Source organism: Pseudonaja textilis, chromosome 1, assembly GCF_049901715.1.
Source record: "Pseudonaja textilis isolate UNSWEBS1 chromosome 1, rPseTex1.2, whole genome shotgun sequence".
NCBI lineage: Eukaryota > Metazoa > Chordata > Lepidosauria > Squamata > Elapidae > Pseudonaja > Pseudonaja textilis.
The window spans coordinates 224,162,818-224,178,430 of record NC_141990.1 but is presented as its reverse complement, the minus strand read 5'-3'; the positions used below and the strand labels follow the sequence as shown (position 1 = coordinate 224,178,430).

The following is a 15,613-nucleotide window of genomic DNA, read 5'->3' as shown; positions in this document are numbered from 1 at the left end:
GTTGACATTGTGTGTACAGTATCTCTGGGGGACTACTGTTCCAGAGGTCAGGAGCAGCAATAGAGAAGGCATGCTTCCTCAATCCCACACAATGACATTGTTTCATTGAGGGGACTTGGCGCATACCCCTCAGACCGAATGTTCCAGATAGACAGAAATTATTTGAAAAAGGTGTGGTTTACCATTACATTCCCCCATGCATTATGAAATGATGCCTTTGCCATTGCCATTAAAGCTATCATCCACTTTCAGCATCTTCCGATATCACTAAAGCCTATTCGCATTAGCTCGGCAGATGGACTTACATCTTGAATGGTCCTGCTGGGACTATGTACTTTTGGCATATACTCCTGGCATTCTTCGCTCATCCCTCTTAGAAATACCATCCCTATCCTCCATTGTGATGAAGCATCATAGCAGGACTTGGGGAAATAGGTTTGCTTCTTTAGTGTATCTGAGTAAGGGAAGAATGCCCAATTTTTCATGCACAGTCCTGACTCGTAGGATAAAAAGGGAAATCTTCAAAGTCCGAAAGTGCTAATAGTGACCTTTAAATTCTAGTATGTTTTTTTTTACTATCCTTTAAAAACTTAAAACACAATATGTATGATGTCTGTAATCTTCACAATATTTTTCTTCAAGCACTAGTTATTACAATTTGAGGTCAGAGAAAAGAGAATCATAAAAATGAATATGATTCTTCCGTACTTCTAGCCTGATGTCATTCTTCATATCACTTGTGTCTACCTAAGTTGAAACTGAACATCTAGAAGGCCCAAGGCTGAAGAAGCTGGGCTGATCCAGTTATTGAATATACCAGGAAAAAATTTCATATCATATATCGTGGATTTGGTTGCAAATTCTAAAAACAAAAATAAACAAAACAAAAAAAATGTTGGTAGAGCACTTTGAAATCCTACTTATTGTGATATAAGGTATCCTACTTTGGACAAATTATGCGTTCTCTGGTAGCAAAGTGGTGCTTATAATAGCAATGAGTGCACCATGGAATTGCTGAAGGACTAGGTTAGGGTCAGATGATCTTGAAAATTCATCTACAATACATGGTCACTAAGAATCAGCAACCATTTGTTAACACGATTGAATTTTGGAAAAATGGTAGCCCAGGTTGGTTGTCACAGTTCTCTAGACTTAGGGAGATAAATACCAAAGCAGAGATAATATTTTTTGAAGACATTTCATTTTGCAGTTCAGCAACCCTTTGTGCAACCCTTCAGAAGTGGGGGTCACCTCGTACTGTTATACCCTATGCCAAATTTGAATTATCTGGAATTAATGGGCGATTGGAGGCTTCTTGATGGTTGGAATGGTGTCAACTCTGTTGTCAGTCTGTTATGTATGATTTGAATCAAGTGCTTTACCTTTCTTTCAAATTAAGCAACTCTAGTTCTGTCCTTATTTAATTTGAGGCACATTCACTAAGTAGAAAACTCAAAAGAAATAATGCAAAAGTAAAATTGCCTTTCTGTATCTATAAAAGATGTATATCTTTTATATATCTATTCTGCAAAATGGGCAATGAAGTAGAAAGCATCCTAATGCTGAGAAACCCGCAGCATAATGCTAAACCCCAACAGACTTCTAAAGAAGAAACTATGATTTTAAAAATGATTTAAATACAAAAAATGTTCTTTTAAAGATAATAAATTTCTTGTTAAAGTTAGCTAATACAATATTACTCTATAATGAATGGGGATCCTGCTTTTCTAGGCATCAATGATGTTCAGTTATTTAAATACTGATCCTATATTCATATTGTTTTCTTTCAACAAAACTAGACTGCTCATTGGGTCTGTTTTTTTTTTCTTCCTATTATTTTCCCAGAAGTGCAAGGTCCACTTTTTCCAGTTTAACTGATATTGATCTATTTGATTAAAGCAGGAATTGACTGACAAGCTTGTCATCAAAGCCTGATGACTGGGACTGAAAGTTCCTGGTTCAAAGTCACCCAGCTGACTTTCATGACTAAAGTAGAACTAGAGTTCACTCTTTCCTGGTCGCTAACCTGATCTAACTACTAGACCAAACTAGTACTTTTAATTGGAGTTGAAAATAGAAGTAATAATTTTGTATGACTGCATGTTGCAATGAATCATTTCAACCTCAGCAGAAATATACTTCCTACAATGATTAAGTTTTTCGTTACAGTGAAATTGTTCAGGGTAAGCATATTATTTTTCAGTCCCATGCATCTTAACTAAAATTTTAAAATAAATAATATACTGACAACCCAATTTCATTCATGTTTATCTGAATCTAGGGCTATTGAAAAATATTTCTACAATTAGTCTGCTCATAAAAAATTAGTTAAGCAATCTTTACATTTACTATCAAGCTCTTTAATACATAATTCATTTCAAATCTGGAGAGTATTAAAAAAAACTTTTTGAAATGGACTGTCAAGTAGTCCTCAACTTACAAACATTTGTTTAGTGACCGTTCGACATTACAACAGCCCTGAAAAAAGTGACTTGATTTTCACACTTAACGACTGTTACAGCATACCTGGAACAAAATTCATATATTTGGAAACTAGTATTTATTTATGACAGTTGCAGTGTCTGGGGTCATGCTTTGGCTACCTTCTGACAAGAAAAGTCAATAGTGAAGTAAGATTCACTGAACAACTGTGTTATTAACTTCATAACTGCAATGATTTACTGTGGCAAGAAAGGTATAAAATGGGGCAAAACTCAACAACTGTCTTGCTTAGCAGCAGAAATTTTGGGCTCATTGTCATAAATAATGGATTATAACTGAAATATTGCTCAGAAAAGATTTTTGTCAACTCTGCCTCAAAAAATATTAGGCTAACATCTCACTAACATCTCATCCTGGGCACCCTTTTCTTTTTTGAACTATTACCACCTGGCAGACGGTACAGGATAATAAAAACAAGGACAAATAGGCTGAAAAAGACTTTCTATCCCAGGGCAGTAGCTCTTTTGAATTCTGCTGTATAGAGCAGTATTGGTGCGGTGTCGCGGTTTTCAATTCAATGTGTGGAGTGTGAAGGATGCGTTTGTGTTTTATTTTTATAGTTATAATGTAACTGAAGATGGCATTTCATTTCGTTGTAGGAGGTGCAATGACAAACTAACTTTTGTGACACTTAAAAAATTGATAGACTCTAGTCTAAAGCAATTATGCAATGACAACAGCTATCGGAAAAATCTAATTAGCTTTGTTAAATAGGTGTCAGTCTATATATCCCGCACCCCCTTAAAGAGCTTTATGTAGATTTCGAAACGTGAGCCTTTTTTTTTTCTTGTGTCACTTTCGGAAAGCCGACTCCAAAGCAAAGGTCCTCCCGTTACGCTCATTGCGGTCCAGAATTGTGACAGAAAACCCGCTGTGTCCCATCAGGGTTGTTGGGAAAGAGAACAGGTAGCGAATGCAAACCAGCCAGAACATTTTTTTTTCTTTATTTAACAGCAATTTTCAAATTATTTCCTAGAACTTAAAACGATGCGGTAGAATCAAGTTATTTTTCAGTTACTGAAAGGAAAGCAAAAGTTAGTGAGAGCGGCTGTTCCCCCTCGTCTCTTCCGTAAAGATGAGGAGAGAAACACGATGGACTGTTCTTAATGGGATGCGATCCCGAGCACTTTTTGCTAAATAGGCCTAGTAATGCGTTTAAATGCCCCTCGTCCTACTTCACTTGGGTAACCGCGTCAGAAAAAGCTTCTCTGAGTAACAAAGTGAGAGAGAATTAGCCTGCGGGCGTAACATGTAAAACAGAATCCTTAATTTCCCTATTCCGGATCACTTCCACGGAGATCAATAATTCTTATCCAGAATAAACACCAGACCGAATCTTCCCCTCAGAGCACTTTTTCCCTCCCTTAAGCATTGCGCATGCCTCGGAAATTGTAATATTCCGCTAGGTGGCGCAATAGAAAACCCCAATTTTACGTAAAGGTCCAGCCAAATCAAGACGAGAGAAGAGAGCGAGGAAGAGAGATAGATAAAGTAGAAAGATAGGTAGATAGATAGATAAATAAATAAATAAATACTACGCATGCGTATCCACTGGTCAAGTCTAGGCCAAAAGCAGATCCCGCTTATACGCGTGCGCAGTTAAAAAGGGTTCAACTCCAGGTGGAGAAAAGCGCGCGTGCGCATGGGGAGGGCTTGCTTGTTGGGAGGGGTTAGAGAGGGAAGAGTATGCCGCGCAGGCGCAGTATGGCGGCCGAGTATGTGTGTATGTGAGAGTCTGACGGGTTCAAAATGGCGGCGGCTGCTGCTTCTATGTGAGGGGAAGAATCTGGGGGCGGCGGGAAGGGAAGGAGGGCGAATGACGGTGGGGTTGAGTGATTGACCGATGGGCAGCTACCAGGCCCCGAGAGCCGACTCGAGGGATCCTAGTGGCTCTTTGTAGTGGGAGGCTGTGGCTGTGTCCTGGAGGGGGTGATAGAAGTGGAAGCGACAAGGCTGAGGTTTGGGTGCGAGTTCGGGGCCACCCTGAAAAACCCAGGATGGGGCCGATAGTCACGGGAGAAGGGGGCCGGGTTAAGCTCGGTGGAAGCATTTGAAATGAGCCAAGGCTACTGAGGTGAGAATCGGAGGGATGGGCAGAGGCTGGAGAGGCAAGTTGAAAGACTGGGAAGGCTGAAGGTGCGTGTGAGACTAGTCTTGAATGGGGGATTTCCAGGGATTGTGGGGCCAGATCGATAAGGGGAAAGCTTATTTATCTTATTATCTGCCGGACCTGGGAGAGAGTTTAATGTCGCGGCAGGGACTTTGTGGGAGTTCCCCCCCCCCCCTTCCCTGCGTCGAGTTACTGCTTCAGAGTTGATCGTTTGGGAGCTAAGGTGAAGAGAGGTTACAGTTTTCGGGACACCCTCCCCCTCCAAGCCCGGCCTTGTGGAGAGGAGCCGGAGTATAGTATGCCCTCCAGGATCCCCCTGGCAACCCCCACTCCCCCACTCCCAGAAGGAAGTTGGTTACTCTTTGTATTTGAAGGCTTCCTGCCCTTTCTGGATACGAAAGTTCTCCAGCTTTTGAAGTCGCTTGGGAATTGATTTATTTTCTTTCTTTCTTTTTTTCCTGCCCTAGAAAGGGGCAAAGGAAATTCAGAAACCTGGTAAGATCTAACTTTGTTTATATTCTGTAGTTTTATAAACAATGCTGTGTTTAATATTTCCTCTTCTCGGTGGTGAAAACCAAGGTGTCTCTGCATTTGTATCAGTGCAAATTATGTAATATGCTGGTGCTTAAAATCCAGATAATCTCCCTAATTTCTGACTCCTTTTAGCAACAGTATTCTGAACTATTTTATTGGTTCTGGGACCTTGGGACAAGTGAGATGGGTGTTGGGAGCAAGTAGACATCTCTAAATTTCTCTTACTCCACCCAGTTCCTTCTTGCTATTTATACGTCAAATCACCAAGGCAGAACTTAACTAGTTAGTTTTCAAACTGTGACTAAAACAAGTTAGGCAGTTTTTCTTAACATGTATTTTTATTTAAGCAATTTTTATATAAGTTACTATTATAGAGTTTCCAAAGACGGATTTCTGTTTTATTTATGATAATGAATCCTCTCCTCATTCATCAGTTTTGTGACTTATACATTATTATTCTTACATATGTGTTTAGTGTCAGGCAGTTGTAATACCAGATTTATTACTACTGAATAAACTTTTAATTACAGGAATCCTTTTATAATTATGCAACAAAATTATGATTATGGTGCATACACTTCACAATAGTGCAGTAAAGAAACAACAAATTGGCAACACATATAATGGTTGAAATCATAAATTGTAACTAGTCTGATATATCTTAAAGTACTAAAAAGAATTTTGTTGCTGCTGCTATTGTTTTGGCAGTAACTATCTTCTAAATATGTTACATCAGTATGGATTTAAATCATGGTTAGATAACATGTGGCTCTCCGAAATATAACTCCTAAGATTCCTCACCTTAGTTATGCTTTAAAGAGTAGAAGGGCAACAGGCAGCTCACTTTCAATTTATAGTACAATATAAGTCTGTGGATCACAAGCTTTGCTTGGTAGCAACCCACATCAGAATATTATATGAATTTGTGCCATTTTGTCCTTATGGATAAAAATAATTACAGTGATGTTAGGGTTGGGCATGAAATAAATATATCACTTTTACTCATTGCTTTAATCCATTATTGTAGGGGTTCTCATATTTTGCAGTTACTGCACTGTGAGCTTGTATAGACAAAATTAGAAGCAAAACCCAGAACAAGTTTTTACAGTGTTCCCATTTGCCTGAGCAAGCCAGATGAAGTTTTTTTTAAAGACCAAGGCACTTCTTTAAGTTGCTTGTGATTCTCTTGGTGATCCTGACTCACAGTTTGAGGACGCTTGATATAATATTAGAAATTGTTTTATTAAATATTCCTGAAGCTGAAAAAAAGTTACTCTCTTCCAGTAATATTAAATCATTATAATACATTATAAGTCAAATTGGAATTGGTTTACAGGTAGCATGGTAATTATAAAAATATCTTTATAATCAATATTTTGAAATGCTTTCTATAAATAAATGAAAATAATTTTAATTAAATTGGGTGTTTTAATTAAATTGATTTATCAACCCATTTAAAAAACAACTTATTGTGTTGCACAGATCAACATATATCTGTGCATTAGCACTGGACAAATTATGGAAGACCTCTCAGAAGCAGATGATTTAGAATGCACTAGCATAGGCAGAATGAAATGTCTGTTTCATAAGCTGCACTGGTTTTCAGTAAGCTTCTAGGTGCAACTCAAAGTGTGAATGGCACTTATAAAGGCTTCATGGTATAGGATTTGGTAATCTGAGAACCATCTGTCTTCAGTCATTTCTGCCCCTCTTGTACAAGTGGACATTCTTGACATGCTCTGAGTTCCCATTGATCAATATCACCTGAGGGAAAGGAGGCCTTCTCTGTCACAGCACATGTTATATGAATTCATATGGCCCTTATCCTATCTTTTTTTTAAAAAATTCTTATTTATTACATTTATATGCCACCAAATTCCCAGAGATCCCAGGTAGTTTAAACATTAATATTCCCTCAAGCCTTAGACTATAATAGGTGGTGGACCTGTATGATAGATTGATATGTTTTGTTGCTATGTCCAGGCAGTACTGTTCTTTATTGTTTATACCATTTTAGTGTTTTATGCCATCCAGAGTCATGATGGAGTTGCATGGCCTTAAAAATTTGATAAATACAATTATATGCTTCTCTTACGCAACTGCCAGATCATACTTAGTTTACAAACACTATAGTTATCTGAATAAAATCTACTAAAATATTTTCCAATCAATATGGGTAGTGGAAACTAAAATTCAAAACATTTGAAGGTGTGACATGTTTTGGAAGGCCTAAAGAATTGAAAGGGAATCCTGTTTCCTTTCTCTTATCTCAAGGAGGAAGAGGAAGAAGATAGTAGTTCTGATATATCCTTCTCACTCTCATCAGAAGAGTCTGAGATGGAGCCTGAAGAAGAACGGATCCGTTATAGCAAACGACTGGTTAGTGTGCACTCTTTTTATGTTTCACTTTAGCCATGTATACTTACACATATATACTATGATGTTCAATACATTTACTTTCAAATGTGGTAGCTTTATAGTTGCTAGAGACGTTAACATAACTTGCACTCCACTTATCCAAATAAATGGTTTAAGTATACCTTTCGAAGAATACTGGGAAAATTGATGTCACAATGTTTGGTAGAGTATGAGGAAAAAAAATAAAAAACTAGCAATGCTTACTTTTCTCAATTTAAAATACTCTTACAGTTTTCAGATCTTTGAAAAAATAAAAGGAATGTTTAGCTTGGGGGTGGGGGGGCGAAATTAAGCATGGTTATGTTATACTTCAAAGAAAAACTACCAGGAAAGCTCAGGGTTTTAAACTGGGAAGTCAAAAAAGCCTTCCTTAGAAGTTGATCGTATTTGTGTTCAGAATGATTTGACTCCATCTGATGAGTCTTGATGCTATACTTTGAGTGTGCAGTGATCTGGAATCCAAGGGAAAAAGGTGATTCCAAGTATGTATCACGTTCACATAACGTTGTTGGTAACTTCTTTAAGAAATTGTGTCTTTCCTTTACAGTCCTAAAGAAAGACACGATTTAAGGAGCTGTCAAAAAGTGCTGTATCGGTGTGCCCACTCTTCACTTTTGAATTTGATCACTGTCCAGCTGTGCTAGACTACCATGCTTTTGAAACTTTCCAACTGATTTTATATGCAACATTTTATTTTCCTGAGTGGAATGTGTTACAGAGAGCATGCTGTACTTAAATGTGTTGGCTCCATTACCTTCTAGGAATAATGTAATGTGATGCTTTAAACTTTAAAAATCATGCACTTTTCCTCTGCATTCTACTTTTTATAGTAATTCAGAAGATTTCTTATGATTATACTTTTACAGACCCAACACATGCTTGGTAGATACTCCAGTATCTGTGAAATGTCTTTTCATTGGAGATTAATCAAAGTTCAGGTTCAGCTTACATTCTTTAAAAGCAGAAAGAGTGTGAGTGCTAGAGTTACAAAACAATAGAATAATCTACATTCTAATAAAGCATTTGCAATATATAATTAATTAAGAATTAGATGTTAATTCATCTGAGTTTCTGGGATAAAAATGCTGGTATAACATCTTAAGAGAAGTTATGCATGGTAATAGAGTATATGTTCAGGAAACAGATGAAATATATGGAACTTTGATTATTGCTTGTCATATTAAGTTTATGATATTTTAAGAGGAAAGTGAAAGTATGCACTTATGTACTCAAAACTGAATATGACTATATTTTCAGATAAGTTAATGGATAAAGTGGTCGTAATTGCAATTATTTATCAGAAAATAGTGTGCATTGCATTATAATTATGCTTATCTGTGAGGCAACCTTTATATGCCTTTTCTTGAATCTTTGTTATGACTCCCTAAGGTTTATTAACTACTTTGAGAAGAGTAGAAGTCCAGATCTATCCACAGGGGCTGTAAAAGTTCACTCAAAAATAATTTATTTTAGAGTGGCCATGTAGAGAAGTGTAGACTCTTTAAGATGCAAGATTCCCTACAGATTATCTAGAGCAATCCTCTGCCTGGTAAAAGAAAATGTGACAACAGCATCCTCAATAAATGGCACTGCACAGATGTCCTGAAGCATAATGGTATTTTGATTTAAATAAAGGTCTAGGGTTCAGTTCACAATAAACAATACAATTTACAAAAGAAGAAAAAATAAATAAAAATGGCACTGCACTCTGCTGTGAAGGAGAGTCTACTATTCTTCCATTTTTATTATCGTATTTGTCACTGCATGATAATTTGTAGTTTTAAGCAAATAATCTTAAAGCAAAGTTGGAGTAAATGTTTTAAGATATGTGTTTAACTTGAGCTTTCAACAAAGTAGGTGTATGTATTTAAAATTCAACTGAGGGTTGCCAAATTTCAGAAAAGTATAGTTTTGTTATAGGCTAGTAATTTTGAATAACTTATATACTGAACAATAAGTAATTGCCATTCTCTTCCTAAAAATGTGGATCAGTATTGAGTTAAGTATGCTGGCCCTGCTTGCCTGTTATTAATTATCAGCATCATCACATTTTAAAATTGGTGGGAACCTTGACTTTCCTTGTAGGTACTAAAGATAGATTAATGGTTAAAACAGCACTGTGTTGTGATTGTATTTTCTAATAACCTTTTACTACAAGTGTTCTCACTAACTTTAATATAGGCACGTTCATTCCATATATACAGATACAAGTTAAGATTTTTAGAATTGTTTTTAAGCTAATAAAACTGGACTGGTTCACATATATATCATTATAATGAGTATGCTGAGCTGAAAACAAATATATTTTTAAAGAGATCCTTTGGAGTTTGGTGTGCTGGGAGCTACCTATCAGCAATTAGTTTAAATTGAAAGCTTGATTTCAATTTAAACATAATTAGAAGTCACATTTGTAAATTGCACATCTTTAATAATTTCCTTGTCATTTTTTAAAAATAGTTTTATGACAACATTTGGACTGGCATTTAAAGGACTTACTCAAGACTTTGAAATATTACCACCTGTGTATCCTGTTTATATGTTATGTCATTTATACATAGAATATTAAATAATTTGGAATATTAAATAATTAAATACATCTGGATTATTGAAGCACCAAGATCATAACAAATAGGAAATTAGCCCTCAGGTTCTGTGTGAATTTTGTAATATTCAAGAACTATTTCTATTCCCACAAAAGGAGAATTGATTATATTATAATTATTTTATCAAACTTCATACATTCTATTATATGCTTGTCAGAATTCATCCTCAAGCTTTGTAGAATGAAGAAAAAAATATAAAGGGGAAGAAAGAATATTTGCTACTGAAAATTTGTTTTTTGAAGAAGCAATATCAGTTACTACTGAAGTGTAAAGAACTGGAATTCCAAAAATGGTTGAAAAGTACTCTTTGGCTTCAGTTCTATGTCCCTGACACCATATCTCAGAAATGTTAGGATATTTTAGATCTCCCCATGTGAGGACAGCAAGAGAGCAAGGTCTGTTCTTGGAATTTATCCAACTTTGTTTGCCCTTCCCAATTCCCATGCATGTCCATAGCCCTGTAGCTAGTGTAGCTAATTCTCCTCTTACTGATTGCAGTTGGCGAAGAATATTGGAGAAGGAATAGTAAAATCTCAATTCTTCCTTTCTCTGTCACAGGAAGTCTGGCAGAGCTTAGGATAAAGCACCAATTCCATCTTTGGCAGTTTTTCCTCCTGTTGATAAGTTTGTTCTACCTGGAGCCTTATGACATACTTTTTGTTTTAGGTTTTTTTTATCCTACCTGTATTATTTTTTTCCATAGATAGCTTGAGGCAGTAAACATACCATGCCATCAGAAGTAATGGGTGCTCTATCACTGGAGGTTTTTAAGAAAAGATTGGGCAGCCATTTGACACACGCACTCCAAACACGTAATTATGAATGGCTACAAACTGCTCTGAGCCATAAAGTTTCTGGCTTATTGCTTATTCAGCAAACATATAAACAAGTAGTAAGTACAATATAGGAAGAGATCGTACATATTTAAATAGGGCCTAATGTTTGAAATATTTGTATAAGTCACATGGCATGGTTTCTCTCATTAGCTGCAGTCACAGAAACTATAGCCTATTATGAGTTTGACATCACTTTTGGGGCTGTTTGCTAGAGCTGACTTTTACAACATAGTACTCTTCAAATGTATAAGAATACAAGTTTTAGTGACTGCAAATAATGACAGTTGTGTCCTAAAGATCTGCATTTATTGACAACTATAGACAGAGCGGAAGCATGGAAGCCTTTTTATGGGCAGGGAAGGCTTGCTTTTAGTAGTTTTATTGAATAATCCTTTACAACAGGAGGGAACAATATTTTGTACCAAAAAGATTGCATTATATCTCTTTTTGATTACTGTGGTCTCCTGGAGGGAGGCATAAATTGATAATTATGTCATAGGATGAAAATATTTGATCGTTAAGTCTTTTCTTAATTTGCATGCTTTCATAGAAAAACAAATGAAAAAGCACATTGTTGAACTTAGATAGTGCAATTGGGGATTAAAGAATGGTTACCAAGGTGTTAGGAAGCCTACAGACCTCACACTGCTCATTCATTTGAATCACTATAAAATTTTAGAGAATATTGTCTGAAAGACAACATATTTTGTTAATTCAACATAAATACACAAGTTTCCAAAAACAGTGGCATAAAACTTTTTTTAAGGCAAAATTGGTTTTTTTAGAAAGTTTGAGTAGCTAGATTATAAGCAGTTTTCAATAGAAAATAGTCTTGTCTCTTGTTCAGTTATAATTAAAGTACCATTTTAGTATATGGGGGCCTGTGTATAAAAATGTTTTCATATGCTTCACCTGAAAAAAGATAAAAGAAGTACTTAACTTTAAACCTGGGCAGTTTAACCTAGATGTTTTTGTTGTTGTTAACTGTTTGGCTAAATCTTTGCTAAACCTGTCATACTAAGCTATTAGTATATGGCTAGAGCAGCTCAGTGGCCTAGAGGTGAAAATGCTAGCCTCCCACTCGAAGATTGAGTGTTCAATCCTAGGAAGCCCAACAGATGTTTCTCTGTCATAGCTCAAAGAGAAACTATCTGCTGTGAACTCCATGTAGACAGAAAGAAGGGCATCTGCCCAGTAAAGGCTCAGCTCCATTCAGTCACCCAGACTCCACCCTGATAAAAGGATTACAAGGTCATAAAAAGAAAAAAAAATCGGTGTATATTGCTGTCTATCTCACAACAGCAACATTTGAGGGGTAACAGTAAAAATAATGCTTTACTTAACTATGAATTGAAAAACACATATATTTACTTCGATTGAGTTTGTACAACATAACCACAAGTCATAGTTTAAGAACCAGAGTGAATAGGTTCACAACATACTTAAGCCATAATAAATATATCATTTTGAGTTAGCAAGTTTTTGAACCCAGTCTATAAAACAGGACATTTTCTTTTGTAAAAATCTTGTTGCCCAGATAGAGGGATGGTTGGATGCTTGCATGCATTCATGCATGCGATGGATGGATGCTGTCTTTCAATTATTTGGGCTGATTAAAATAGAGATTAAGGGTCAACTATTAAGTCCCTGAGAGTCTGCATATTTGGAAACTAGTATCCCCAGTAAATGTGTTTTGTGTACATTAACAGTTAAGCTCCCATTTTATGCAAATATGGATTTGAGGCTCAATTTCCAATAAGGCATGATAAGTATCAAGTTAAAAGGAGTCTAGTTGACTTTTGTGCAGAATAGAAAAAAAACAGATGGAATTTATTCCTTTATATTTCCTTGACAACTACATTGAAACTTGTTGATACGTCTAATACATGTAATTATTATAAATGTAATTCACAAAATTTTCTTTGTTATGAATATCAATTCAGCATGCTTTTAACTTAGATCATAGGTAATTGCTTAGAAAAAAATGCATGCCTTTTCCACAATTATTTTTGTTGTTTTTAATACAGCTAATTTAGTTTTTTTTTTTAATTCACTTATTGGTGTCCTTGATTTTTATCAGGCATTTTAAGTGTTATTACTAAGTGGCCTGCATTGTGCTATTTTAAAACGTCAGTGTAGGCTACTATGATCTGGTTGTTTCATAATAGCTTGATAGTGCAATCTCTCAAGATACAGTACAAGAAAAACAATATTCTAGTAGCCCTGAAGAATTTCTTCACTGAAACATGTTAGATATCTTGTTATTTTAATTTTGCATTTTTGTTGGTATTTTGAAGGTAAACCTCTTTCATTATTAAAAATAACCATGTATTTCTCTTGCAGAAAACCAAAAATCAGACACTGTACTTTATTTTGGTGCATGTTAGAGAGGTTGGTAGAAAAGTCAGGAATGAATCAATGTTTGCTGCCTTGAGTTATTTATAAAATAATAAAGGCTGGATATAAAATAAATCATACCTTTTGCCTAGGAAATTATGACAAATAATATTAATGATGCTGCTAGGTAAAGGATCTGTAACAGTCAGAATGATACTCGCTGTTGGAATGCTTTTAAGACTAAAACTTCTTAAGGAGAGGAATGTGGAAGTCACTACTGTATAAAATTTTGGGAATAAAAGAAAAAGCTGTTTATTTCTTTGTCCACTGTAAATTAAAAACGGGATTGTAGGTAAGAGAAGTATCTTGGAAGTATGTGAATGTATATGTTCAAGAAAGATTCTTAAGCAGGACTTTTACCAATTTATGTTATAAATCACAGTGGACTACATGCATAGTTTCTGGTTATCAATAATGTACAATTTTCTGTCACACAAACATTTGTATTTTGGAGAACACACCAATAGGACAATTGACTGTAAAACAAGCCTTTTATATTTAATTATAAGTAAAATATGGATTCTTAAACTCATTAAAATACATTTTTGTTTATAGCACAATGAGAATTGTTACACTTTGCAGCTGTCTGAAGATTATATTTTTCTTAACAGAAATTTCCCCTAATTTCTTTTGTTATTGCAAAATACAGCAATAATTGGTGTAGAATAATGAGCAGGAAGGCATATATTTTGTTTGTTTACTCTAGGAATGAAACTTACACTGAAAATAAGCTTAGGTCTGATTTGTTTTGCAATGCTGTTTTAATCAAGTCCAACTTTGCCTGTTTTGAGGTCTGTTTAATATTATTGTACTGTATCTTAGACAGTTTTCTCTGAGGGGCAGACGTCTCTGAATATATCCTTGTATCAGACAGGACTATATAATTCACATTTTTTCTGCCTTTGAATTTTCAGTTCTAAAAATTGTTGAAAATAGCTGTATCAATATTTTAAGGCATAATGAGGGTGTTAGAATAGGATATCTATTTTAAGTTTTAATTTGTATTCATTGATTTGTGTCCTTTTTTCTGAAGCCATGTTATGCTAGCATAAAAAAAATCATTGAAAAAATATATGTATTAAAAACTACAACAGTTTGTAAGATTTCCATATAGAGCTATCATTTAGAAATCTGATAACTTTTTCACATGCTGTCAAATTTCCAAATGTATTCATTGGGCTCCAGAGGTTGAAGACTTATAGCGTATCTTAAAAGCTTGATGAAACAAATTTTTCACTGTAAAAGAGAGGAATCACTTTCCTATCTACTTCCCTACTGAGAAAGCTTTTTCTTTTGGATTTTTCATGGTTATTAGTTGACTTCTAAGTTTACAAATCTTGAAGTATTTAGAGCTTTACAATATATAAAAAAGGAGAATGATTTTTAAAAATGTTTAGAATGTTTACTTTAGATTCATTGGAGTCAATTAAATATTTAATATAGGATTCTTCTATCTTCTTAGAAGAGTATTCCAGTGATTGTTAACTCACTAGTAGTGTTTTCTCTACTTGTTTTGCACAAACAAAAACCTGTTTCAACCACAGGCAGTTCTCAACCTACGACTACAATTGAGCCCAAAATGTATGTTGTTAAGTGAGAAATGTGTTGAGTTTTGCCCCATTTTACGACTTTTCTTGCCACACTTGTTAAATGAATCAGTGCAGTTGTTAAATTAGTAATGCAGCTGTTAAGTAAATCTGGTTTCTCCATTGATTTTGCTTGTCAGAAGGTTACAAAAGGTGATCACATGACCCCAGGACCCTGCAACCATCATAAATGTGAGACAGTTGTCTAGCATCCAAATGTAAATCATGTGACCATAGGGATGCTTCAATGGTCATAAGTGTGAAAAATGGTCATAAGTCACTTTTTTCAGTGCTGTTCTAACTTTAATGGGCACTAAACAAGCCGGTAAGTCGAGGACTACTTGTACAGAGGCAAAAAGAGAGCCATTCAATTTCTAGTTAAATTGTTTTCAGAAATTTGTATTAGCCAATCACATACTTAATGGTAGGATTGAAATTTAAATTGAGAGTTGCAAAGGCTGGAAAGAGACAAAATGAAAACCTGGGACTACCTGTAATTTGTAAAGTAGCATAAATGGCAGCAGGTAATCCAATATTGATGATGATAACTATTAAGAGTAAGGGAAAGAAACTCCAAGATTTAATCTCTGAATATGCATAACTTATAGATTCTTGTCTATACAGGCT

General features: G+C 35.3%; 1 protein-coding gene across 2 annotated transcripts in view; it reads left to right on the top strand.

Moving 5' to 3' along the window:
- The first annotated feature begins 4,211 nt into the window (after positions 1–4,211).
- The window catches only part of KDM2A (lysine demethylase 2A), a 72,168-nt gene continuing 60,766 nt past the window's right edge, over positions 4,212–15,613 (top strand). Inside the window, exons 1-3 of one of the 2 annotated variants that reach the window (XM_026719627.2) lie at positions 4,212–4,274; positions 5,080–5,107; positions 7,421–7,525. In XM_026719627.2, coding sequence (XP_026575412.1) covers positions 4,252–4,274; positions 5,080–5,107; positions 7,421–7,525 — 156 coding nt within the window. In that variant the 5' untranslated portion in view covers positions 4,212–4,251. Of the gene's footprint in view, positions 4,639–5,079; positions 5,108–7,420; positions 7,526–15,613 lie in introns of both variants that reach the window. The other variant, XM_026719628.2, reaches the window with a different exon arrangement.